This window comes from Colletotrichum chrysophilum (assembly GCF_026319265.1).
Source record: "Colletotrichum chrysophilum strain AFK26 chromosome Unknown scaffold_26, whole genome shotgun sequence".
Lineage (NCBI taxonomy): Eukaryota > Fungi > Ascomycota > Sordariomycetes > Glomerellales > Glomerellaceae > Colletotrichum > Colletotrichum chrysophilum.
The window spans coordinates 367860-394808 of record NW_026517313.1 but is presented as its reverse complement, the minus strand read 5'-3'; the positions used below and the strand labels follow the sequence as shown (position 1 = coordinate 394808).

General features: G+C 54.5%; 6 protein-coding genes across 6 annotated transcripts; 4 read left to right on the top strand and 2 right to left on the bottom strand.

Moving 5' to 3' along the window:
- Positions 1–91: 91 nt before the first annotated feature.
- COL26b_004392 (uncharacterized protein) lies at positions 92–2418 on the top strand (the record flags this gene model as incomplete). Its single annotated transcript, XM_053177269.1, has 2 exons — positions 92–926; positions 980–2418. The coding sequence occupies 2 exons, from the start codon at positions 92–94 to the stop codon at positions 2416–2418; spliced, it is 2274 nt and encodes a 757-aa protein (XP_053038865.1).
- Positions 2419–3924: 1506 nt separating this feature from the next.
- On the bottom strand, positions 3925–5217 carry HCR1 (Translation initiation factor 3 subunit J component; the record flags this gene model as incomplete). Its single annotated transcript, XM_053177268.1, has 4 exons — positions 3925–4084; positions 4195–4883; positions 4943–5040; positions 5199–5217. The coding sequence occupies 4 exons, from the start codon at positions 5215–5217 to the stop codon at positions 3925–3927; spliced, it is 966 nt and encodes a 321-aa protein (XP_053038864.1).
- A 3110-nt stretch (positions 5218–8327) lies between these two features.
- AOX1_1 (Alternative oxidase, mitochondrial precursor) lies at positions 8328–9597 on the top strand (the record flags this gene model as incomplete). The annotated part of the gene is made up of 4 exons (XM_053177267.1): positions 8328–8826; positions 8900–8993; positions 9062–9393; positions 9452–9597. 4 exons carry the CDS (start codon positions 8328–8330, stop codon positions 9595–9597), a joined length of 1071 nt encoding a protein of 356 aa, XP_053038863.1.
- A 5782-nt stretch (positions 9598–15379) lies between these two features.
- COL26b_004389 (uncharacterized protein) lies at positions 15380–17480 on the top strand (the record flags this gene model as incomplete). Its single annotated transcript, XM_053177266.1, has 2 exons — positions 15380–16475; positions 16528–17480. The coding sequence occupies 2 exons, from the start codon at positions 15380–15382 to the stop codon at positions 17478–17480; spliced, it is 2049 nt and encodes a 682-aa protein (XP_053038862.1).
- Positions 17481–18593: 1113 nt separating this feature from the next.
- COL26b_004388 (uncharacterized protein) lies at positions 18594–19786 on the top strand (the record flags this gene model as incomplete). The annotated part of the gene is made up of 3 exons (XM_053177265.1): positions 18594–18871; positions 18933–19062; positions 19130–19786. 3 exons carry the CDS (start codon positions 18594–18596, stop codon positions 19784–19786), a joined length of 1065 nt encoding a protein of 354 aa, XP_053038861.1.
- A 247-nt stretch (positions 19787–20033) lies between these two features.
- COL26b_004387 (uncharacterized protein) lies at positions 20034–20594 on the bottom strand (the record flags this gene model as incomplete). Its single annotated transcript, XM_053177264.1, has 1 exon — positions 20034–20594. The coding sequence occupies one exon, from the start codon at positions 20592–20594 to the stop codon at positions 20034–20036; it is 561 nt and encodes a 186-aa protein (XP_053038860.1).
- Positions 20595–26949: the final 6355 nt, after the last annotated feature.

Here is a 26949-nt window from a genome sequence, read left to right as displayed (position 1 = left end):
CGCACATACCCTTCGAGGTAGATAATCGACCGGCTCTTCTTCCTCATCTGCTGTCTCTCTGTTCAACCAAGAGACAGGATGAGCTGGAGACATGTCTAACACTGCGACGACTCTTCTTGGGCGTCGCTTCTGGTCCTGTGCCAGCGCATCGGCGTCGCAGACTCTGGGTCTGCAAGGGACGACTATCTTAACTGCTGCAACAAGGAACGCCTGCGTCAGGGCTACTCAGCCGGCTGCCAATCCGACTTATAAGGCGGCATCTTTCCGAAGAACCATCCACTCTGGGCGACACTCGTTTCCACGACCGAACGTCTACAATGCGCAACGAAGCTACACTGGGAGCGGACTGCTGTTGGTCGGCTTCACCACCAACGTTTCGCCCTCGCAGGCTGCGGTAGTTACTTGCGCCGCCGCTGCTGCCGAGTCTGCGAGTGCGGGGCTGACGAGCAAGTCGAAGCTCTACCAGCTGGGCCGACTAGCATGGCGACGAGGCATACACAACGACTCCAGGAGCGCAGCACCGAATGAGAGGAGGCATCACAGCTCCGAAAGCGGGAAGCCCGAGGAAAAGGGCACGGCGGCCGAGCCGAAGCAGCAAAATGCTAAGGCTACAGATCAGGACAAGGCCGACACATCAGACCACGACGCGGAGTCGATTGCCTCCACCATGTCGAAATATTTGCACATACCGAAGATGCCGCACCGGCCCACTCGGGAAGAACTTCTCGCCGCTGCCAATGGCTTCTTGGGTCGCATGAAGGTGCGCTTCAAGTGGGCGGGCATTAGAAGTATGAGGCCGTGGAATATTGATGAATGGGGTGCTTTCGTATCGTGGTTCCTGTTCGGTCACCTTGTCTGGATTCTCGTCGGTACCACGACCTTCTTCTCCCTCATCATCTTCAGTATCAACACGGTTTTTGCACAGGGTACGTTCACTGCACTGCTTCTAGGCACCCCAGTCACTGATGCTCTGTCCTAGAAACTCTCGCGAAATGGGTCGGTGATTCTCTGACCGAGTCTGCTGGCGTCACGGTGGTCTTCGAGTCGGCCATCGTCCCCAAGTGGGGAGACGGCGTCATCACCTTTAGAAACGTTTTCGTATCACGACGGCCCGGACAGGTCACATCCTCAGTTAGCAAGGGTTCCTCGAAGAATGCCGCGGCTGTGGCAGCCGCCGAAAAGCACGACGAGAATGATGTTAGAGTGTTGGAAGAGGACGACGGCAACTACACGCAGTACGATGTCACTATAGCTACCGTGAACGTCACCCTGTCGTTCCTGAAATGGTGGAACGGAAAGGGTTTCCTGAAAGATGTCGAGGTCAAGGGAGTCCGGGGCGTAGTGGACCGCACCTCAGTTGTGTGGTCGGATGAGGTTGTCGATCCTCTTTCGTACCGTCACACCCACGAGCCTGGCGACTTTGAGATCGATTCCTTCAAACTCGAGGATCTTCTCGTAACGGTTCACCAGCCCAACGGCTTCCGGCCATTCTCGGTCAGCATCTTCTCCTGCGAGCTACCACAGCTCCGGAAACAGTGGTTATTCTACGACTTCCTCTCAGCAACACACATGTCTGGGTCGTTTGATGGCTCTCTATTCACCATTCACCCTCGTCAGGTTCATGGCACCGTGGCTGGCGAGAACGGAGACGCTGCTAACGATGTTGGCGAGCCGTCGGCATGGAAGAAGTTTAGCCGCCTTCGCATCGACGGCCTCAAGATTGACCACCTCAACCGAGGCGTTGAAGGTCCTTTCGGCTGGATTTATGAGGGAAATGTTGACATTGTAGCGGATGTAATGTTCCCTGCCGACCTGGACGATAGCATTACCAAGGTTATGTCAGACTTTTACGACCAACTCGAGGATGTGGTCATCTCGAACCGCATGCGCCTTCTTCAAAAGGACCTTCTTATCGACGCCGCCGCACTTTTGGGCCCAACCCCAACATCGGGTCATCTTTCTCAGGCTGCACCAGAGGTTGTCGGGTACAGCACTCCGGAATCTCCCGAGTCACACGATGAAGAGGAGCCCGAGCAAATGGACGGGGATAGGCGGTATCTGATCATGGATCTTCGTATCCACATGAACGATGTCAAGGCCGCCGTGCCCCTTTTCACGAAGGACATCTCATACATCAACCAGGCGCTTGTTCGCCCCATTGTGGCCTACATCAACGCCAAAAAGACGTACATCCCCATCACTTGTCGCATAGTCAAACGCGCTAGTGACTTTGACGGCAGCTGGACCATCTTCGACTGCGGTCTGATGGATGACATGTCAGCCGAGACGTACGAGGCCTTTGCCCGCGATGTCGAAAACCAGCAAAGCCGCGTACGCCGACTCAAGAAGGTTGGCTTCTGGACGTTGAGTCTTGCTGTCCATGCCCTCTTCATGGGCATGGCCGGTAACGTCATCTAGTCCACCTCTCCTCTCATCAGCTTTTGCTCCAGTTGGGGCGGGCACGGCTGTGGTAACGAGCCTCATGATTTAAAAAGAAGGGCGTTCATTTTGCATAGACGGAAATGTGTATATATAACGGCTGAGCATGTTTTCGGAGTAGAAAGGGTCGGCTCTCAAACCCCACTTCACTCCTTCATTTTGCTTTCTGGGCGGCGAGGCGTTCCGTACGATACATGGGATACACATTTGGTAGGGGGAGAGGTAACGACAAAATAATTGATACCCCTATTTCCAACTTTTGACTCGTATGTGCTTGCAACTTCGCACCAACTGGCTTGCCTTTTCCGCTTCGATTGTGACTCACATCGACACTGCGCTTGTCGCATTTGTGTTGAAGGTCTCGCGCATGACGCCCACATCGTCAAACCGGGATCCGAACCATGCTCGTGGTTCTAAACATCTCTCCACCCTCCCCGCGACACCCTTGACCACCTACTTTATGCATAACGCGCGATATTGAAGCCTAGGGTGCTATCTCGACCTCCATCCAAGGATACCAAAGCATGGTCTTCTGGGGTTCACCCAGGAAATGATTGCGCCTATCACGGCGATTCAAGTTCCCTCCCCCCCCCCCCCCCCCCCCCCCCCCCCCTTCTCTCTCTCTCTCTCTGCTTTTGATAGCCATTTGACATGCATTAGAGAAGAAGGCGTATCGCCGGATGCTTGGAAAGCACAGCGAACGAGGCATTAAACATTTAACACGCTTCAAGCTGAGGAAGCATGCCCGGGGTGGAGAAGACAAACCACCCGTCGAGTGATATTAGGCCCAAAGTCTCCTTCGTCTAGAAAATGGTCGAAACTGGTGTAGCTCAAGTAGGCGGATGGAGAGGCACCTGTTCTATGCCTGGATCAATGACTACATGCTAGCTTTGTATCCGCTGGCCATACTGCGCAGGAATCTGACGGAACATGTTTCTATTTGATCAAGTATCTCATGACAATGCTGCTCTCAGAATCACAGGGAGTCTCTCTCCTGCTGGCTGTAGTCGTTGCTCGTGCAATCACCGAAAAGATGGATTGCGAGATCTTTACTTTTTTGAGCATGTTCAGAACTCATGAGTTAATCCCTTTACTAGGGGTTACTTGTACCGAATTCGAAGTTCAAGCCGCTTCTCTTAGCAAGCACTGGATGCCATACACTTAGTACTTCGCCTCCAATCTATGCGGAATGTGTCGGGCTATGCAGGTAGTCTTGTAAATGAATCTTTGATGAATCGGATCTATCATATTGTTTTGATCTACCAAGTCCCATTATCCATCGATCATGAATCGTCGTGCTCCTGATATCATGCGGAAAACGCAGTGTAGCATGCTGACCCTAACGGAATGGAGTGCGAAGAACACCATCCATGATCTATTCAGCGTCCGCCAAAATTGACGCCATTTTTCACTACTCCGCCAACCAACATCGTCATCTTTTCTGCTTTGGCCCAATCTCCAGCGGCCCCAAACGGTTGCGATCCCTCAAGGGTCCTTGCTCCCACGTGCGAATGACGCAACGGGTTGTGCCGTGTGGACATGATCGCGTACAATCAAGCCGCCGCCGCCGCCGCCAATCTCGGCACGCAGACGCGCCGAATTATACGACACGTAGCGGGCTCGCAGGACTGTAAGGGGCCGGACGCTGGGTATGGGAGAATGATGCAACCCTGCCTGCTGCTTCACATGAAGTCGTCACTGGAGAAAGGGTTAGCATTCGGGGCACGTTCACAGCATCTCAAGAGTGCAACTTACTCTCCGAAGGCATCGTCCTCGTAGGTCTCGGTGTCAGCAGCACTGGCACGGCTAACGACAGCGGAAACCTTGGTCTTGGCAGCCTTGCTCTTCTTGTTGCCACCGGCAGCGGCCTTCTCCTCCTTCATCTTCTCGTTGCTGAGGGCAGTGAGAGCAGAGGCGATCTTCTTGATCTGCTCACTAGGGAGTTCCTTGGCCAAGCCCTTGGTGAACTCCTGCATGAAGAGACCGTAGTGAGCCTTCCTGGCGTTGTTGACGAGGATGGGCGTCAGCGTGGTGCGGAGGTGCTCGAACTGGGTCTTGGTTTGGGGGTTGAACAGAGGCATCTGGGCGATGTTGGCCGTCTTGCTGGGATCGTTGGGGTCGATCTGGACGGCGGTGCCGGCGAGAGTGGCCTTGCGGCCGGCGGGAACTCCGATATCACCGAAAAGGTCCTCGGCGTGCTTCATGTCGGACTCCTTCTCAGTACGGCGGAGACGCTCGCGACGCTCGGCCTCGGTCTCCTCCTCTCCGGACTCCTCGTCCTCCGCGCGGCGAGCGCGCTCCTCCTTGAGCTCAGCGATGCGCTGGGTCTTGGACTTCTTGTTCTTCTTGGCCTCTTCGGCAGCCTTGGCCTTGGCCTCCTCGGCCTTCTTGGCCTTCTCGCGCTCGACCTCGGAGTCTTCGGCGGCATCCCAGGAGTCAAGGACCTGCAAGAAAGCGTCAGTGTGTGCGCGCAGCGACGTTGCGGGTCGGTCGGCGAACGTACATCGTCCTCGTCTTCTTCGTCATCGAACTTTGTACGGCGGAGGGCGGCAACGGGGGCCGAGTTGGAGCTGGAGCTCTCCTCGCCGCTCTCTTCCTCGTCTACGGTTAAACCCAGTCAGCATAGCTCAAGAAGATGAGGACATGATGCTGAAGTGGGGTTGACGATCATGGCCGCGAGAACCGGTCCAGCCAGATCATCGTGACATTTTGCCTCTGAGGATAATTTGTGTGCGTGTGCGGGACATGTAGCTACTCACCCCACTTCTTAGGAGGCATGATGTCAGATGGTATATGTGCTAGGCGCGGGGCAAGAAATCAAAAGTCGAAAGTCGACAATGGGCGACGGAAGCAGAGCTTAGAGAAGCGGGCGATTAACAGAGATGTTGGTCGAGGAGAAAAAAATCCCATCAAGCCTGAAGTTTGGTTTTCGGAGATACCAATTGTGGACAGGAGGGGGGTCCGTGGTTGGGCAGGAAAGCAGTGAAGGGCGCCCGAGGAAGGGAAAGCCCAGACCGGCCGAACGCGGCAGCGGGCAGCACCTAGCGGGGGAACTCGCTGGAGACCCGACGAAGTCTGAAGTATTGAGGTCACCCTGATCGACTTCCACAGGCAGCGTCTGTGATGCACGGAAATGGCACCCTTACTGCGCTTGCTCTCCCGTCATCTGAAGAAGATGCGCTTAGAGTCATTGTGAAAGGGGATAATCCGTTTGGGTTGCGAAGGTACGCTCAGTAAAACCGAGGCTGCACGGAATAGGAAGCCATAGAACGGAGACCTTCATGATCATAAGGGTACCTTACGACGGAGGCGCTGAAGGATGCTTTGCGTTCGTAAAATCACCGTGGCATCTCTCGTCAAGTCATAGCCTAACTGACTGATAAAGATAAGAATCAAGACGTCGTCGGCAACTTCATCATGGAATACTTTGCACAACTCATGGTAGAGACAGTGTAAGCCAGTCGCGGCCGAAAGGCGAAGGTGGGATGTTCTACCCCGCCATCCCTAGATTCGGGCCGTGGGCTGCATACCTTAGGTAAGGCAAGCAGCAAGGTAGCTTGATGACGGGCGTCACCGAGTTTGGCCTCATTGGCCTCAGTGGCCTCAGTGGCCTCAAGTGGCCCTTGCCTCTTCATGTCCCTCCAGGCAGAGAACTTTGCTGCTGGAAAACCTCAGTCTTCCTTCCGTCTCAGGCACCTTGTTGGTGTTTGCGCGCAGTGACTCACCCAGCAAATGACCCCGCGCCTGTTGCCTGTTGAAAAAATTCACCTGGAGCTTTTCCGGTACGTACCTTTTACTGATCCGTGACCCACCATGGAAAACACATATAAACCCCAGCTCGTGCCGCGGGTCTTGCTCGTTTCTCTCTCTTTCTTCTTCATCCGAGTGCAAGGGCTTTACGCGTATCAGTGAGGATTCGTCCGAGATCGTGTTTTTGCTAGTTGAAAACTATAACTATGACCACTCCTAGTCGGCCTAGGCTGGCTAGGGAATTTTTGAACACCCAAAGCTTCCTGAGAAGGATTTCTTTTGCTTTCATTGCTTGCGGTCCCTGGTGGACCGTTGTGAAGAAGGTTGACCTGATGAAGATGCCAAGAGGCGCTCCAATCGGATTGTCCCGTGAACACCGACGTTTGCTTGTCATTTTTCTCATGAGCACGATCCAAGAGGCTGTAAATCAGGATAATTCGCATTTCCGCAAACTCAACACTTGGACAGGATAAGCTGCGGTCAGGCTGCGGGTGGGCAGCCAGACGACTTAGTGATAAATATTCGCAAAGAAGGCAGGCCCAGTGAAATCTCAAATATCTGACACAGATACTCAACCCAGCACCTGAACCACGACCATGTCGTAGCCTGGCAGCTGAGGCACCGATGGATCACGGCCATCCATTCGCAGGACGAACGGGCCTGAGGCGATCAGAGCCGCAGCCGCCTTCTCCCGATCCCTCCTAAACGGTCCTGCCCAAAACAGCCTCAAATTTGCCAACGTGACTAGCAAAACGTTTTATCGTCCGTGTCTCCGCGGACCGTAGGGCGTTGGGCAACAGGATAGTCGGGGTTCACCAAGAGAGCCCCCTAGCTGAGGCAGTTTCGTGCTCCAATTACCTTTCCCCATGCCCCTCCGGATCCTGGTCCCAGCCTGTCATCTCGAATTTGGCTTTGAAAGATGCCATTTCTAGAACGGTCACATGGCCGGCCTCGATCCTCCGGGGCGGCGGCGGAGAAGACGGCGGCGGACGGGTGTCCCGCTCTGGAGCCTTTTCTCCATCGACAAGTCGGGATTTGAAATTCGTAAACAAGCTCAGTGGGGATTCGCGGTAAACATCGCCGTTCACATCTGCACCTCCCCGTAAAAGGAGAAGATTTTTTCTCGATTTCATGACTCAAACAGCACCAGCTTCGCAGAGAGAATTTTGTTCCTGTTTGACATCATCAAAGCCACGGCAACACACGGAGAGGTCGGCGATTACCACAGCGAGCCCACTCAATGACTTCAAGGGCTAAAACAATAACATCAACTTGTTTGCCAAGTGAACGCCTTACCATCGGAGACGCGCCCTATACTACCGGCTCAACTCTATTCTTGGGGATAGATAATGCAGGTGGCTCTCCAACGTCAGCAGCGGCATCAAATGCATGCCTTCACCTCCGTGCGGAAACAATTGTCGCTGAGAAAACGTCCGTATCCGTGAGTGCATTCTGGCGACTGCGGCGGATTCCATCCAATCACAGCCCGACGAGAAAGGAGCGGAGTGCTCAGCTATCGTTCTCAGCGTCCCCAGCGTCCCATCCCGAGAGCTCCCGACAGACGCCGTCCAGCTGATCCCCGCCAGCGGGCTTTGCCTGCTGGCCCCCCGTGCCCCCCACCTACCAAAACCAGTATTGCCCACCCGAATGATCGGGTATCGGAGACGTCACAACCGTCAACCTGGTCAACCACAGCGCTGGTAATGTAAGCTGGACGCAACAAGGCATCGAGGCTAATCTAGCCGGCGTACTCTCGGCGACTTAGCCTCAGCTTTGACACGGGGGACAGCTCCGGCCGGTGTCACGGGCACGCCTGCGACCTGAGGCATTGCAAACAGTAGAATTCTTCCCCGTCTTTGACCCGGTCTGTATTCGTAGGCTTGAGTAATCCGCCCCCGTTACCGTTGTCTTCCTTGCGCATTGTGTTTGTGTATCCATCCCATGGGTCTTACAGCCGAAACCCCTACCACCACCGCCGCCGCCGACTTGCCTTGAAGATGTGATATATAAGAGCCAGAGGCCGTGAGCCTCCTCAGGCACTCTTCCCATGTACTCACAGCATCATCAACACAACATCACAACGATCCCTGAAGACTCATACGACTCCAAGTCAACCAGCATCTACAATATCATTACCCATGCTTTCATCAAGAGCATCAACCAAACTTTGCGCGCCTAGAACCGGCGCAGCCCAGCTCGTCCGGGCAGCAGCAACCACGTACAAAATCGGCGCCTCCTCCTCGCACACCCTTTACTACCCAGCAAGCCTTCGAATCCAGCAGCAGCAGCAGCAGCACAGCAACTTCTCGACGACGCCCGCCGCCCAGCTCCGGGACTTCTTCCCCGCCAAGGAGACGGAGCACATCCGCACGACTGCGCCGGCATGGCCGCATCCGGGGTACACGGAGCAACAGATGCGGGACATCGTGCCGGATCACCGCGTCCCGCGCACCGTCGGCGACTGGGCCGCGTGGAAGTTTGTCCGTCTGGCGAGGTGGTGCATGGACAGAGCCACGGGCCTGGGCGCGGACCAGCAGGTCGATAAGAAGAACCCGACCACGGCGTTGACCGCCGACAAACCGCTCACTGAGGCCCAATGGCTGGTGCGGTTCATCTTCCTCGAGAGCATTGCCGGAGGTAAGCCTTCAAAATAGTTCCACCCTTGTTCTTTGCATGTTAGCAGGAAGAGGTCACTAACACGTTACTCAAGTCCCGGGCATGGTCGCCGGCATGCTTCGTCATCTTGGTAGCCTGCGGCGCATGAAGCGCGACAATGGCTGGATCGAAACGCTCCTGGAAGAGAGGTATGTAGACGCGGCTCGAAGGATGTTCTCTCGGTGCAGTCAGATATACTAACATGGTTTCGGCTTAGCTTCAACGAGCGCATGCATCTCTTGACCTTTATGAAGATGTCAGAGCCGGGCTGGTTCATGAAGACCATGATCCTCGGCGCCCAGGGTGTCTTCTTCAACGGCATGTTCCTGTCGTACCTGGTCTCGCCCAAGATCACCCATCGTTTCGTCGGGTATCTCGAGGAGGAGGCCGTCCACACGTACACCAGGTGTATCCACGAGATCGACCAGGGCCTTCTGCCCAAGTGGTCCGACCCCAAGTTCGAGATCCCCGACATTGCGGTGCAGTACTGGAAGATTCCAGAGGGGCACAGGACGATGAAGGATCTGATCATGTACATCAGAGCTGATGGTATGTGTTATCAAGTACAAGTTCAAGAGGAGAAAGCATTTACTGATATCAACCGCAGAGGCTGTCCATCGTGGCGTTAACCACACTCTGAGTAACCTCAACCAGAAGGAGGACCCGAACCCCTTCGTCAGCGAATACAAGGACGGCGAGAAGCCCAACGCCGCGTTGAAGGCTCAGGGTTTCGAGCGGGAAGAGGTCATCTGAGGATGTCCTGACTGTACAACAAAAACACCTTTCCTTTGTTTGGCAAGTGTAGATCTGGGATAGAGACCAGACATTTCTGTTCCTTTGGGATTTGCGAATTATAGACGACAAGACCGATGATACCATTAGAAGAAGAGGGGTTGTCCGGCGCAACGGCGTTATCGGGAGACAGGGCAGTCCCCCCTCATTGTACAATATTGGGAGCAAGACATCGGTCTTTGGACTTGGTGGAATGCCATTTTCTTCAACACTCCGAAACAGGTTCCTTTGCTGGACTTTGACCAACACAGCTGGGGGTACAACTGAGCGAGATCCAGTCAGCTTCTTGCCGTCAGAGTGGACCCAACATGGGCGGTCGAATCGAGATATCCGGTGTATCCATCTCCTGGCAGATCGTGGGACACTGCTGTGGTACAGAATAAGCCACTGTGCGAGGGAGAGACGAGAAGGGAACGACACCGAGACAAGACAAAAGTGCCGGGCGCCTGCCGCTGCATGCCATCAGTCGGTGTGACGATTCGGGCGACGAATGTTTCGGTGTTCGTGGGGGATTTCAGCTCTTCTCCAGAATGATCGACGAGCACAGCCACCCGAGGGCACGATCCCTGTGGACGAAGCCGCCTCATCTTTGGATGAACGATATGTAATCAGACGAAGAACCAAACCCAGCGCTATTGCAGATTATGGCTGCCTAAAGTCTCGCTCGGAGTGGTCTGATGAACTGAAAAGTATGGAATCCAAGAGACGCCATCCACACGTGGGCAAAAGTAAAAGCAAGTGCCAATGCTGCTGCGCCGAGACGGCCGGAAAGACACGTCTGCGAGACACGTCGTCGTCGTCATCGTCATCTTTCCTAGCTTGACTTGACGTCTTTGAACCACATGCCATTCCCAGGCGTGCGGTCCGGTTCGTATTCCCGAATGTTTTCTAAAAATGGAGTTTGAGCAGGCGGGGGAAATGGCTCGAGACCCGCCCCGGCATGGGATGGAACCCGACCTCTCGCCGATGTGGAGAATCTAGAAGCCCGCGGAGGAAGGCAGTTTACAGACGTCGGTTGTCCTGAAACGTCCCTCGTACCTTTTCTCGAATAAGCTTCTTCCTGCCGCGTTGTGGATTTTTCGATGGCAGATGCTTGATGTCATTTCGGGGCAGGTCTGATATTGGGGGCCACGAAGCTTGGGTGGCTGTGTCAGACGCTATTCCGCGTCCTGCAGCGCTACATCTGCAACAGCTTTGCAATTGGCTGGCTGGGATGCAGGTGCCGAGCAGCATGAGCAGTCTGGCGTGTATCGTGGGAGATGTTGGGCGAGACACTCAGGGGTTGAGAATCACGGGCGAACGACAATGTCGATACCAGGGCTGCTGGTGGCCGTTGTCGTGATTCTGGCAAAGAAGGGGGGCCCTGTTTCGAAACGAATTGCGCCTCATTTGGTCTCCTTCGAGAAGTGTCATTGGAAATTCGGGGCCGCGAAATGTTGCCAGCAATGGAGGGATAGTGGGTGATTCAGGTGGGCGATCGCATCCGAACAAGCTAGGTGAGATGTGACGCTGATGTAGATTTGAGGGGTGAGGTTCATGTTGAATCTGACGTTCGTCTCAATGCTATGCACTTGGACGCGGGAAGGTGAGACTTGTGCCTGTCGATAGTAAACCGGCGGCTCAGCCTAGCGAGGCGACAGTGCCGGCGATTTGCAGCGGCTGTCAAACGATAAGATGGATGAAGCAGGGCTGATTGGACAAACGTCATCGAAGCCGAGCTACGGTACCTTACTCGGTAGGTACCAGCGGACTCTGTATGTGTTAGACGAGGACAGACTCGAACTCGGCGTTGCGACCTGTATCAGTATCTGGGAGGAACATGCATATGCCGGGCTTGCACAGGGCTACATGGAGGCGAGTAGGGTTGCTTTGCAAGTCGCTATGCCTTCTCGCTTGCTCGCGAATCGGCCTGTCTGATGAGGGTAACGGCGATGACAAAGTGTCAGCATCTTCTTCCTGCGCGCGTAGACTACCATTTCGAGAGTCCGACGCACCATGAGCAAACCACATTTGGTGGCCCTCTCTCGTCACCATTAATTCGGTGCTGATTCTAAGCAGAGACACCCGAGACTTTCGGACAGCCAACGGTTGCTAGTGGTGTCATGTTTTTGATGAGACCAGTCGTTTGGCTGTCCACTCTCATCTCATGCTGACGCGAATCACAGCTTCAAGTGGGCTCTTTCGTCCGTGTCAGGTCGTCTAATCAACTGGATACTGGAGGTGGAAAGTGGATGAAGCAGGCCTGTCAATACCTACGGGCGTCAAGGTCTAGACGGGGCGACGGCCTGTGACACTGACAGACCGATGACAGGTGGTTGGAATTTTGGCGGTATTGCGGCGCGCACGGAATGATGACGGACCAGGCCAAGAGATCAAGACTGGACAGTGAACAGCGCCGGAAGTCAATACTGGGCGCAGGGGAGGGTGGGAAGGATGGGAAAATGCAGGGCAAATGCGAAAGCCATGGATCGGTGAGAGGGTGGTGGAAGGGGAAGGGGAATGGGAATGGGAATGGGAATGGATGGACGGGGTCACGGTGCCGACGGCGTGTGCTCTGCTCTGCTCTGCTCTGCGGCACGGAAGTGTGAAGGAAGGTGGTGGGAAACCAGATGCCAAGACCAAGCGAGGAACAGCGTAATTTCAAATTATCGGGTCTGGTCAAGCAGTCAGCGCGCGCTGGCTGGGCGGTGGACACGGACGGGGGAAACACGAACCCACCTCAAGGCAGACTTGGAGAAGCAAAAAAACGCCTAACCTAACACTTTCAGTTACAAGTTGCTAGGTATTCGTGCCATTGCCAGAAACCTTCCCCTGGCTTGGCCAGGCACCTACAGAGTACTTGCGGACACCAACCAACCATACCTCCTCATCTTACAGAGTAGGTTATTAGGTACTCACCAAACAGATCTCCAGACATAGGCACATGCCTGCCCAAGCAGAAACACACTCACTCGTAGGACCAGCAAGTCGAGATTCCATTGGCCGTGGAACGGACCACCAGCCAGAGGCCGGCTGATGGGGAGACAACCACGGTCTGGGATAGACAGCAATATGAACTGTCAGAAGAGTAATATGGAAATGATCCAGTCTGGACTCTGGACACTCTGGGACCTAGCGCGCCTTACCTGGGTTAAGGTCAGCAAGGTGAGCTGTGTAATAAGCTGTACAGGAAGAGACCTAGGTCATATATTCGCATATACTCAGCGTACAGGCATGACATAACAGTAATGAAATGGATGGGTTTGTACGAATAAGGATGCGGATCGACGCTTGGATCACCGAGTCTACACTACCTACGGCGGTACGGCCAACAAGCCGCACAATTCTACAGTACGGACGGGATGTCCGTTCTCGTGAGGACAGGAAGCAATGATCCGCCTCCTGTGAATCCATTTCCCCGTGCTCGGTACCAACACCAACACCACACCCTGGTGTGACCCGGCCACACCTTGGAAGTGATGGCATTATCTTGAATATGTTCATGTTCGAAACAGGACCCCTATTTTGCCCCTCTTGCACCGGACTGTTTCCCGCCCGTTTCCCATGGTCTAAACTGAAAGAAGGGCGAGATATCATGCGCCAGGGAGCCAGTGTGTAATTAAGAAATTGTGAAGTGGAAGTGTGTTTATTAGCCCACATGCCCGCGACGCCGACCACCAAATCACCAAGCTACCTACCTAGGTAGGTCAAGCAGCAGCAAGCTCACCTAACCCCCCCGACCCCCGACCTCCGACGCCGCCGCCGACCGGCACAACTGATTACCGCGCCGTCGCGAGTCACAAGCTTGCTCCAGGGTGTATCTGCGTCCCACGGACACCCCAGTCCAAAGTGAAGTGTCGTTCAATCGGCCGCCACGGCTGCATGGCTGTTGGCGCCCTCCGTCCCGTGCTCCCACGAATATCAGCATAGAAACGCCATCTACTTTTCGCGAATCCCACTGATTGGCATCACCCCCGTCGTGGACATCACATCATCATCAAACTGTTTGTTCTCTTCGCAGCCATAACGAGCGCTACCAGAAGGTTGACCAACCGGACACAAACAATCAGCAGCAGCAGCAGCAGCAGCAGATCGTCATCCGACATCAGGACGTCGGGGCCAAGGTGGCAAGCAAACGCACGCAACGCACGCCCACAATTGAGAGCAGTGCAAAGCAACAGCAGAGAGAGCTACGATAGCTTCGACGACAATTCGCCTAGCTGTCGCGTCCTGATCCCTGCCGGCCCCGAAAGAACAAGAAAAGGATATTTTTGGATTTACGGTGCTAGGCTTGCAGCATAGCATTGCTTCTCGCTCGCTTCGCTCGCCGCTCCACGCAGACAGACACGCGGCCGGTACAGCTTCTCTTTGAACACCAAGGACGACAGCCAACCGAATACCAGAAGCAAAGCGGCCGTAGCAGCAGAGGATCAGAAGCCGAGACGCAGAGCTGCAGCCAAAGCAACAGCACAGCAAAGCAAAGCAAAGCAAAAGCAGCCCGGCGCATTCCAGTCAGTAGAACGGGCAGTCGGAGCGCGCCGTTGCAGAGAGCAGGGCAGAGAGCGGTGCTACGTGAACAGACAAGCAAGCACGCACAACTTGGCCGCCCCCAACCCAACCCCAACCCCAACGCCAGGTACCTGCCGCCGAAGGTACGATACTCACTTCAGCTGGGAACTGGACGCACAAAAAAAGGTACCCAATCGAGGTGCCAAAGTCAGGCACAACTGTCAGGTACTGCGTCTGCCAGGTACTGAGTGACTTCCCAAAGGCGCCGGTCGACAGATCCATCCTCAAACGTGCACAGCCTTGTGGGCACCACCCAGATTGGGCCGCCCAGGTGGATCCCCTCCAGCCAACCACGTCGCCTGTCAGTCCCCAGCACTGTGAGGTACCTTACCGCGCATAGCACCTGCCTCTCCACTCGCGTCTCTGTCTCCCAGACCCTGGTCGCACCCCTCCACTGTCCTCCTCCCTCACCCCTCTCCTCTCCTCTCCTCCCTCACCCCTTCCCCTCCCAACCAAGTTCCCCCCCAGCTGCCCGCTGCAAACTGGGACCCGACCGACACACCTCAGACCCCAAATTACCGCTAGAAGTGACTGCGAGGTTCTCTGTCCCTCTGTCTCTCTCAGTCGGTCCCGCCAGTCCTGAGTCCGATCCTGAGAGTCTGAGTCTGAGTCCTTCAGCTGTCCAGTCCGGTCCCGCGGTCTCTGGCCCGCCCACAGAACAGGACAGGAATCCAAGTCCCTCGCTTCCCCATCTCAACTCCCCTTGGCACGCTGGTACCTACCTACCTACCTACCTACCTACTGCGTACTTGCCTTACTTACCTCATTACCACCGCTTACCGCACACATACACTCCCCGACGCTTCTTCTTGCTACCTTACTGCGACACGCATTCTCTCCAACGCCCCCTCCAAAACCCGCAAACAACCCCCTCGACTTTCGTCCTCTCTTCGGCATCGCTCTCCATCTCATTGTTCAGTTACATCCGCCAGAAGCGCCTACGTCTACCGTTCCCGCATAAGTCTTTGCGACAGCGAATCGCAGTCCGTCGCATACGCTTCTCCCCCGCCGTCGCCAGTTGGGTGCGGTCTGTCAGCTCTCGCGCGTCAGCACAGCCCCAGGGCAGTGCGGTGCCTGAAAGGCTGACTTGTGAACTGCCTCGCCCAGTTCTAAAGACGGCAACAAACACTCTCACACACACGCAACACACGCATCCCATCCTTCCGACTACCGACTCCCGGCATCCATTTACATCATGGATCAACAGGCCCAACGCGGTCGCTCACCGTCTGCGGGGCATCAACAGCCTCATATAAGACAACCCTCGCATTCCCCATCGCCGAATCCGTTTCAGCCCACCGACGCAGGAAACATTGGACTCGGCCTCGGCTTGGATCAATCAGCTACACAAGCCTTCTCCGGACCCGCCTCCGCCGACTTCAACACCTTCAACAACAATAACAACTTCCTGAACGGCCAGCAGAACGGCCAGTCATTCAACCAGTCCGCCGCCTTCGCGAACCAGAGCTCGGCCGGCTTCCTCGACCCCAACTTCGCCTCCGGCGACTTTCCTCTCTTCCCCTCCAACACTACTCAGGGCGAGCAGCAGTACAACACCGGAGTCTTCGACCAGAGCAGCCTCAACCCAGGCGACATGAACATGGCCATGCCTCAGAGCCACCACTCGCCGACCCCTCCCCACCTGCTCAACCCCGACCCCCACCAGACACCCTCCGCGCACCAGTCTCCGGCCTTCAACCAACACCAGTTCTCGTCGCCCCCTTCCGGTCACTCGAGAAACGCCTCACTCGGGCCCGAGGCCGCTCTGCTGCCGAACCAGCTGAACGAATGGAGTCAACCCCAGTTTCAGGGCCACCGGAGGTCTCCGTCCGAGTACTCGGACGTCTCTTCCGCCGCCCCGTCGCCTAACCTCGTGAGCGCCGACAGCTTCGAGGCGGTCGACCAGCGCCATTCGCCCATGCAGCGCCCGCAAGACTCTGGTCTTTACCAGCAGATTCAGGGCTTCGACAGCTTCACAATTTCGGACCCGGCGCTTAGCAGCCCCAACCTACATGGCCGGAGCCCCTCCCACAGTCCGGCCATCTCCCCGCGCATCCTCCCCCAGACGATGCCCGAGCTCAACCAACCGACCAACTTTGGCCTCGCTGCCCAAAATGCCGGATATGCTGCCGGCTACGCGGGCCAGGAGGCTTTTCCGACACTGCAGCAACATGAGATGCCCCAGGTTGCGCCAGCTATCAACATCGAGTTTGCGCCTACTTCAAGATCGAACAACTTCGAGACCCCCAAGCCTCCCATGGATCAAGATTCCTTGACTCCTCCTGACCGAGGTATGGGACTTGCAACTCTGACCCATTCGTTCGTGACTAACAGAAGCAACAGGCCGTCCCCGATCCCGTCCACGCGCGGTTACGGACCCTTTCAACAGCGGCGGCCCCGGCATGGTTCGCCAGACTCCTTCAGGCAGCTTGTCCCCTCACCTGGGTGTCGATCTGTCGAGAGACTCCTCGCGATCACTCTCACCGCTCGACCGACAGGCCACGAGTCCCAATCGCAGAAGACAGTCGACATCGGCGGTGCCCAATAACGTCATTGCGTTGAGACTGGCAGACCCCGAATACCAAAACTCCCAGGATAACGGCAACGCGAAACGTGTGCAGAAGCATCCTGCCACCTTCCAGTGCACGCTGTGCCCGAAACGATTCACGAGAGCTTACAACTTGCGATCCCATCTGCGCACACACACAGACGAACGTCCATTCGTATGTACAGTTTGCGGCAAGGCGTTTGCTCGGCAGCATGACAGAAAGAGACACGAGGGGCTGCACTCGGGAGAGAAGAAGTTTGTCTGCAAGGGCGATCTGAAGGCTGGTGGCCAGTGGGGCTGCGGCCGTAGATTTGCGCGTGCGGATGCGCTTGGCAGACATTTCCGTTCTGAAGCAGGTCGGATCTGCATCAAACCCTTGCTGGACGAAGAAATGCTTGACAGACAACGTGCTTGGCAAGAACAGCGGATGCAACAGCAAAACATGCAAAATATGGCCGCCCAAGGTGCCATGATGGAGCCGGGCTACCCTATGGATACCAGCGGCCAGTACATGCTGCCTGCCGCACTGCTCGCACAGTACCCAGCACTCGCGCAAATGAACTGGTCTGCGCCGGACGCAAGCAGCGGCCTGGAAGACGACATTTCAGGCCGTTCATCGTTCGAAGCTAGCGACTACGAAGGTGACGATGGCGGTTATGTCAGCGGACCCGGCACAGGGTTTGGCGAGGGTGGCATGAGCCAAGGGTTCGGCGAAGTTGGTTACGCCAGCGACTACGGCGGTCGGTAGTGTTCGAACACGGCTGGTTGCTGTCTTTTTTTTTGCTTTGTTGCTTGACTTCTACGTGCGACGGATCGTCTATGATACACGTCTTTTATCTTTTTTATTCCTGGTGTTATACCGCTTCATGAACAAGCGACTGTTGTAAGGGGACACTGCGAATATTGCCGCTGATATGGATGGCATTGAGCGGATGGTCTGGTTACAGGGTTTAGAACGCGTTGCTATAGATACCATTATGATGAAATTCTAGGTTCACCTCTACTCCTCCACTTGAGTAAAAATCACCATGGCCTCCGTTGTACGTGAGATGTACTTGGCAAAGCGTTGCCCCTCGGAGGGGTTTCCGTCGGCGATAACGATATGGTTACATCACCAGCGAGGGGGCCCGCGGGGCCAAATCGTCGTCGTAGCGGGGCTTTTCGCTCATCGTTCAGTGCGGATAAGGCCATCTACGTAGTGACAACGAATTCAAGCAACGTCCGGCAGCGATTCGATTTGCAGCCGGCCAAGCTCTGATCTGACAAATGCATCCGGCGCCGGGCTGGGCAGCACCCGACGGAGGGTCAGCATGGGCTGTTGCCGTAAGCAGATGGCCGGCGCCGAGACGGGACCTTCGGTTGAGCAGGGCCCCGGGCCAGAGGAGCTCTCTCTGCCCTGCCCTGCCCTGCGAGCTTTAGTGCCAACAAGGTGAACTCCCTCGGCATCTGTCCTAGTAAGGGCTTTTTGGGGAGCTCTTTAGGAGGGGAAGCAGAAGGTAGAGCTTGACCACCGGGAATACTCCAGGAACGGTGTTAGATCCGCGCGACAGCCACGTTCCGTCCTCTGGGTGCGGGGCCGTCTATGATGTGGTTTTCTATGAGGTTGACCGCCCCCGCCGTCAATGTGCCGAGCAGCAGATGCTGGAGACTCAAGGACCCGCGCTTTGGGCTTGGCTGGACGCGGGACTAGCATTTGTAAGCTCTGACGACGGAGGGGGCAGGAACGCTCTCATGCTTTGTTTGTGTGGTTGGCATAGCTCTTTCTATATAAGACACCCTTCGCTCTCGGCATATCGACCCAATTGGGAAGTGAACTGACATCACCGCCTTTCGACTCACTCACACTCACACAGACTTCACAATGGCTCAGAACCAAGCTGTCAAGACGATCGAGGCCGGCGTGGCCAAGGTTGTCGACGCACCTGTCCCCAAGCTCCCCGCCGACGATTACATCCTGGTCAAGACGACCGCGGTGGCCATCAACCCCACCGACTGGAAGCATGTCGACCTCGCGGACAAGGCGGGCTGCGTCGGCATCTGGGTCGGCTGCGACTACGCCGGTATCGTGGAGGAGGTCGGATCCGGAGTGACCAAGGATTTCAAGAAGGGCGACCGTATCTGCGGACCCGTCAACGGATCGTGAGTTTCCTCTTGGTCGACAAGACAAGAGGCCATTTGTGTGGCTTACGACGACATATAGCAATGCTCTGCGGGAGATTGACGGCGCTTTCGCCAAGTACATTGCCGTCAAGGGCGACCTCCAGATCAAGACTCCCGACAACATTACCGACGAGGAGGCTGCCACCCTCGGTATTGCCGTCACCACTGTCGTATGCCTCTCCCTTCACTATCACCCCTCCCCCGTGATTCATCATCCACTTACACACGCAAAACCAGGGCCAAGGTCTCTACCAGACCCTCAAGCTCCCGCTGCCCAGCTCCCCCGCAAAGGAGCCCAAGACCATCCTCATCTACGGCGGCAGCACGGCCATGGGCATCTCCGGCATCCAGTACGCCAAGCTGTCGGGCTACAACGTCATCACCACCGCCTCCCCGCACAACTTCGACTACCTCAAGGAGCTCGGCGCCTCCGCCGTCTTCGACTACAAGTCGCCCACCGTGTCCGAGGACATCCGCAAGCACACGGGCGACGCGCTCACGCTGGCCTGGGACTGCCAGTCCACCGACGAGTCCGCGGCGATCGTTGCCAGGGCCCTGTCGTCCTCGAAGCCGTCCCTCGTCGGCACGCTGCTGCCCGTCGACAAGAAAAAGGTGCAGGAGGTCAACCCCAACGCCGACGTGCAGATGAGCCTGTACTACACCGTCTTCGGCGAGGAGTTTGGCTACTTCGGAAAGAGGGACGCCGTCCCGGAGAACTACGAATTTGGCAAGCGCTTCTGGGAGCTGAGCAGGGAGCTGCTCGCCGAGGGCAAGCTGAAGCCCATCCGCGTCATCAAGAACCGCGGCGGCAGTGGACTCGACGGCGTCATTGTCGGGCTGAAGGAGTTGAAGGAGGGCAAGGTCAGCGCGGGCAAGCTTGTTTATACCATTTGACAATTACAGAAAGGGAGGCTGTGAATGAGCACACGAGGAACGACGAGGGGAGGGTGTGTGTTGTGAGGTAACGGGGATTAATGTTGAAGGGATATGTCCTTCATTTTGTTTTTCCAAAGACGACAGAAAACGCTGAATGATGAATGACCGTGGTATCTAGACAAACAGAGAAGAACTCGCCAACCAACGCCGACCCAAAAATCGTACTACTTCCAAATCATGTCCTTTTCCCACCGTTTGCGTCGTATCACATCTTGGACCGGCCGACTTTTTGCGCCACCTCGTCGAGCATCTTCCGCAACAATTCCCGATGGGCGCCCTCCATCTGCCCCTTGACGAGGGGCATCAGCATCCGGCTCGTCTCGACCCTGACGTTCTCCACGAGCTCGTAGTCGCCGTCGACATAGCCCCCGAGCTTGCCGGAGCTGTGCTCGCCCGGCCAGCGCTCCTCGGGACGGGGCACGACGAGCCACTCGCTCCGAACGATGACGCCGCCCGGGGCCGAGGCGCGGGCGCGGAGACCATTGGGAATGTTCTGGAGGACGGCCGGGAAGGAGATTTCCTTCTTGATGCCCGGCACGACGGTGACCTTTTCGTAGACCACATAGGAGGAGATCTTGAGGCCCGTGTCGAGGAAGAAGTCGTCGTCGACGATGCTGTCGAGGCTGACGGGTACCTTTTCGAAGCGGGTTATCAGCGGCTGGTGGCGAAGGGCTGGAGACTGCGATTGGAGAGTCTCGATGACGGCCTCCGCCGGTAACATGCTGGGGAGCGGGATGCGTATTGTGAGATTGTGGTGAGCGGGCATGGTGGCGGATGGGTTTCCCGGTGGTGATCTCGGAGGAGCTGCTGGGGGTGTTGAACCGATGGCCCCAAGTGTACTCGGGCTCGAAAGCGAGAGCTGGATAGAGATAGAGAAGAACAACGTCTGATGGCAACAGACTATCGAGCTGAAGGGCGAGGTGAAGTCGAGATCAAGTCAGCTTCCTTCCCTGTAGTCCGAGGATCAGCGGGGTTCCCGCGTGGTTTGTCTCCAACAGAGTGTAAGCGGCCGGGAAAGAACCTTGTCCTGACTGACGGTTGAATTGCCTTTCCAGCAGGCAGGAACGGTATGAGCGAAGGGGGCCAGCATCTTTTGTTTCGTCTGATGGCACGTCCTCCTTGGGAGGGGGGAGGGGTTGTCAACGCCAAAACAAAGAGCAGAGGAAAGGGTGCACCTGATGCCGACATAGTGTCGCATGGACCTTGCCCTGCTGCGGCACTAAACCATCGACGTCACCCGAAGGATGGAGGCGGCGCGTGCAAGTCGACAAGCATATGCAAACCGACGCAAACACGGATGGCAGCTCTGCCGATGCTAGCAGTCGGTTGCACTCAATTGCAGTTAGTGCCTGGCTGACTTACACCCACCAAGGAAGGGAAGGAAGGCATTGGCTCGCGGCGCATTGGGTGAGATTTTGAAGCGATTCTCCTCAGTGACATTGAGGGCGAATGGATGACATTTCGCAGCAAGCTTGATACTCGACGTTGACTGAGAAGAGACGCTGAAACAGCCTGTGATACTAATTTTAACCCCTGGAGGAGGAGCCAGTGCCTCGGAATGAGCCCTATGGTAACGTCCATGTTTGGGGGAGGCGCAAGCTGGGATAAACGACAGGCCGATCTTGGACCCTGAGTCGGCACTTCCACTGGGGGACCGCAATTGGTGACTGCGCCCGTGGCGGGAGCTCCGGGGGGCGTGAGATGGCGGTGGCTGTGGCTGCGCTTGCTGAGGCTGACCGAACCGGACCTCATCCTCACCTCGGCTCCGCGGGGAGCTATCTCTTATCCACCGTCACTTTCACTCGGGGATGCAGGGTCGTTGCTCTTGCGGCTTGGTATCCGTAGGTCGTGTTCCGGCCGGCGGCGGAAGCGGAACAATCCTTCTTCTTCACGGCCCCTTCGAACGGGTACGGTTACGGTCAAGGTCACGGTCACAAGCAAGGGCCGTCGGGCTCGTCCCGAGTTCCAACCCCAGATTTGTCTCGTCCAAGACTTCTTTCTTCCAAGCCACCGGTGCTCTTTGTCACCCTCTAAACCAACGACTTGAGACATGAACGCGCATGGGACGAGGCCGCGTTAGGCATCTCAATAACGGGGCGCCATGAACTGTGGTCACGGCGGACCCTCTGATCCCTAAACGCGAACATGATTTACATGCCCTTTCCTCGAGACCGCTAGGTAAACAGCCAAGTAATCTGGGGGATCGATGACTTGATGCTCGTCATGGAATGGAGAGCTTTCTTGCAGCTGGAGTCATTAAACTCCGGGCTCCATTCGAAAAGTTGTCGACATGATTCTTGTGGAGGTCAATTGCAGTCTGCAGCTAGCTAAGTCGGTGATGCTGCACTTGCTGAGTTGTCTTCCCCATCGACCCATAGTTTCAACCTGAACAGAGGTTAGGTACGAAGCAGAAAGTTGCCTTCGCCGTTTTCTCGGCTCAGGTCTGACCGCCAGAAAGAGCCGCAACATCACACTCAAAGTTCATCCGAGGAGCATCCATGGGCTCATGTCTGTGTGGCAATGATCGGTTGAGCTGCCTGCAGTCAAGCTATCAGGCTGTTGCTGAAGCTGTGGAAACCAACGTGAGAGGGTTGTCTGCTATACACAAGGACGTCGCCAACTCGGCTGCACGGAGCGGGTTACCACATTTCTTGCGCTCAAAATGACATGTCTCATGTCTCAAGGACAATGACTTTCTTCATATCCGCACTCATTGTGTCCATTGACGGTGAGAAGGGGGAGGAAATTGAAATTTCTTCTCCACCGTCGCGTCCAAAGTGTAGACTTGGCGATTCGGCGTGGCTGGTTGGTGCGAATTCGGCCAGCGTGGTTTGAGATGTTGAAGCGGTGAAGGACACGCCATGCCTCTTTGGGCGATTATCGTGGGATGAGTGGCAGACAAGACGATTCAGTACAGGAGTGTCGCCTGCATCGCAAGACAGGCCCAGACTTGGGTGTGCATGAAGGCCCTGTTAGTTCCCGATGCGCAGCCAGCGGCGCTGCAAGTACACCCATTCAGACGCAGGTCTGGCGCTGGCTCGAGAGGACATTCGTCCATCGTACAGATGCCAAATGGGGCTCCGGCGGCGTGGGAAGACTGGCCAGGAGCCCCGACAGGATGTCGCCGTGCGAACAGGTACGAATACAACCCCCAGCGGATGTCATCCCACGGTCGCAGGTGCATGGCTGCCCAGTTGTCCATGTATCGATACCTCATCGTGTGCGGCTTGGTGCATCAACGTCGATGCTAGCTAGCATGCTGGCCGAGCCGTCGTCCGCATGGCAACGTCTCCATGAGCGACGGCATCTCCCTCAGTTTCCTTGCCCTTGCAAGCCTCGTCCCGCTTCCGCCGCCACGGCCCAGAGACAATGGCAATAGCGTTGGTTCGTATGCCATACATAGGTGTGTGAAGACTCGCCTGCATGGCAGAAGCTGCTTGTCATCAACATGGCAGTGATGTGCCCGTACGTATCCGACTACGACGAGCTCTGCGCGTATGGAGTGTGTGAGGCATCTCACTTCTCCATGGTGCCCATGCTTAGCGGGTGGATGTGGGCGTGTAGGTACAGTAGGGCTGTAAAAAAAAACGACACACTTTCTCTCGCGCCACCACTTTACGCGTTAACCACCCTACCCTCTACATACTACGAAAATATCCCCCTTAACCCCTAGCCCTTAAAAAAATCAGAAAAAACACTAGTCGCCTTATAAACAAACAGTTATTATAACCCTACGCTTTACAGGTATTTTAGCGCGTAATATAGCTACTAGGATAGGTTTAACGTAGTATATAGTAAATAGTATTACGTATTAATACTAGTATTAAATATCTACTAGATTAAATATACGCTTAAGGTAGCTACTACTAATTACTCCTATTATAAGAAGATATATATTATAGTTAATCTCTTATAACCTTTTTATCTTAGCATATAATCTAATTAAATTTATTACTCTAACTATCTCTAAGTAGACTATTTAATAATAGCTTCTTAAGTAGGGTATTATTTATAAAGTAGCACTATAATACCTCTAATTATCTAAAGAAAGTATAATAAGACGTCTTATACAGTATTTAAAGATATATAAGAAGCTAGTAAGTTAGTAGAAATATTTTTACTTTACTAATAAGTGCTTAGTTAAATATAGCTATAACTAGCGCTAAGTATATATTTAGCTCTATAATAATCTATTATACTTTCTTCATATTTATTCTAATTACTTAACTACTATAAGTATATTTTACTTACTTTTTAATCTAAATAGGGGATAAGTAACTTAATATTAAGTATATATAACCTTATATTAAATAAATATACTATTTATAGATATTCTAAGCTAGTATTTAGTATAGCAAAAAAACCTTTCTAGTAACTATAATACGTAATCTAAATACTAAAAAGAAGGGCTATATTATAAATCTATACTTTAAACTACTTTCAGAGAATTTTCTAGACCTCTACTCTTTATTCTATATATTTATATAAGATAATACCTCTATCTATATAGTAAAAAAGGTAATAGTATAGCTTAATATATAAGCGTTTTAAATAATTAACTAGCTTTTATATAGCTTAAATCTTAAACTTATTAAAAATTTATAAAAAGTCCTTAAATAGTAGGTTTATAAGGCTAAGCTAAGCTTAGAAATATAGAAGAGCAATAAAGAGTTTCTTAATTATTTAGTTAAAGTAGTAGAAAAGTACTAGCTTAATATTAAATAAAAAATAGTTAATAACCTATTAAAATAAATACTAAGATAGATTTAACCTATTATTAACGCTAAGGGATAGTATATAAAGTACTAGATAATCTCAACCTAATATAGAATTAATTAATAAATTTTCTGATGTTTTTTTGAGGTAATTATAGCAAAAAGTGTATTTCTGGGATTTTTTTTGATCCTCGTTGCTAGGTCGACGTGAGCGGGCTTTTTTCGGCGATTTCCGGATTGTGTCGTTTTTTTTGCCACGGCACTGTACATGGGGGAGCGCGGCGAGGTGGCTGGAGAGGCATGTATTTCCGCCAATTGAGCGCTGTCGGCGAGTGAAACGGATTTCCAGTCAGCTAGAAGGGAAGTGACCGTTGACTGTCGACTGGTGGGGGCCGTGATACACAATTGCTTTCTGTGTGTGCGGCTTTTTCTCTTGGGCTGGCGGGCTCCTTTTGGAGGGGTTGATGAGAGTGTAACGTGAGGCGTCATGATGAGCAACATGGAACATCGCAGTGCTGAGGAGGGCAACAAACAAGTGTTGCAGCGACAACCCAAGACACGGTGCTGACAGCTCACTGCCCGTCGCAGGGAAGAAGGTTGGAATAACCAGCCGTTGCGTGCATTGGGTAAGGTAGGGTCCAGCTTGTTGCTTAGTCTAGGAACCGAAGTCCAGAGACGACAGTCAGAAGCAATTAAGATGCGGATACCGGCCCAAGAGCAGGTGGCATTGGGGTACCCTGTCTGGGTAAGGTAGGAAAGAAAGTGAAGTGGCAGACAGGCGAGGGCGCGGCAAGGGCGTTGGTCGTTGTGTCGTCCCCTCCGGCCATCGTCCCCTCGGCTCTTTTCGCGAACTAGCTCGTGGGCCATCGTCACAACCCGTCTGCTTGTCTAAGTAAAGGTAAGGTACCCTACTGTCTGTCATTACAGGAACTTGAGAGAGGCATCGATGATAACCTCCTGACCTTGGTTTTGTGTTCCACTCCCGCAGTGTACTAGTGGTGCGTGTGTGTGGTGTGGTGTGTGCTGCCCGAATGGTCGCCCACTTGAAGCAGATGGGATCCTGGAGAAGAGGCATCACCTGGGCGGCAGGCTGGATGGGAGGGGAGGGGGGCCCCCCGAAGTGGTGTGAATCGAGTCAAAAGACGGGACTTGCAGGGACTACATCACACTTGTGCAGCCAATGAATCGCCGGGCCCGCCCTTCCACCCGCCCAGATGCCAGGGATGAACACCCTCTGGCGGACGAGTCGCTCGTTGCGCTCTTGCCGACTGTGGCACCTCCCTCCTCGCATCTACTGTATGCAGTGCTTGGTATCATGGATGATGGGCCATGCGAGGGGAGCGGGACGACGCTGAGGAGCAACAGCCGGGAGACAGCAGAGGAGACTCACTCATTGATGATTCGGATTGGACGTGATAGGACGGATGGCTGGGCAGATGGATCGCAACGACGTACATCCAGCATCCATATCCATAATTATTACTCCGACATACCTTACCTTACCTCAACTTGCTTCATGCTATGTATGGCTCCTGCTGATCAAGGGAGTTTCCTCCTCCTCTCGTACATCAACAAGCCTTCATAATCTTCACGACGACTGGACGGCACCACCAGCATTCATTTGATCCACCCCTGCTTTGACGGTGTCCCTTTCTGGCTCTGTTGCATGGCACGACGAGGCTCCTGGACAGAACAACAAGACGCGCAGAGCAGGAGGGGAAGGGAAGACAGCGCAGTCCCATCATCGACCAACGCCGGCGGCGCATGCGTTACGACCCCGAATCCTACGCATTGCATCGTTTCAACCCTGACCAACGACGAAGTCATCCGTTCAACTCGACGTGCAGGCCTACGATATCCGGCACCGAGCCAGACAAAAGCCTCCTCCCAGCACCAGCGGGTGTGTTGCCTGCGTGCGTGGTGCTGCAAGATACTGGCGGTCTGCAACATTGTCATCCTCCAATTCGCCTCGCCGCGACGATCCAGCAACGACGCGACGGGCCATTGGCTCCCTGTGCAGCAAGTGGCTTGTAAGAATCTTCTTTCCGGACCGTCTCCAGCCTTCCTATTGCTCCGTTTCTTCTCCTATATGACTCGACCTCACCTCCCTCAGTCAGTCAGAGAGGCTCACGAGGAAGAAGATAGGAGAGCCACTGAGAGTGTTAGACGAGAGCAAGAAGGAAAAAAAAAGAGACTTGAACGACGAATTGACTTCTTTCAGCGCGGTCAGACTGGCACTTTTTGGCGAGCGAAACAGTGGCGACGGCCGTCTTTTGAGGTGTAACACCAAAAGCTCCATCCCTGCTATCGCTCACAACTGGCTCGTTATCGACCACAGAAGGCATTCTCCAGCCTACCTATCTTTAGCCTGGGCTGCTTGGTAGCATAAGGTAGGTAATTAACCAA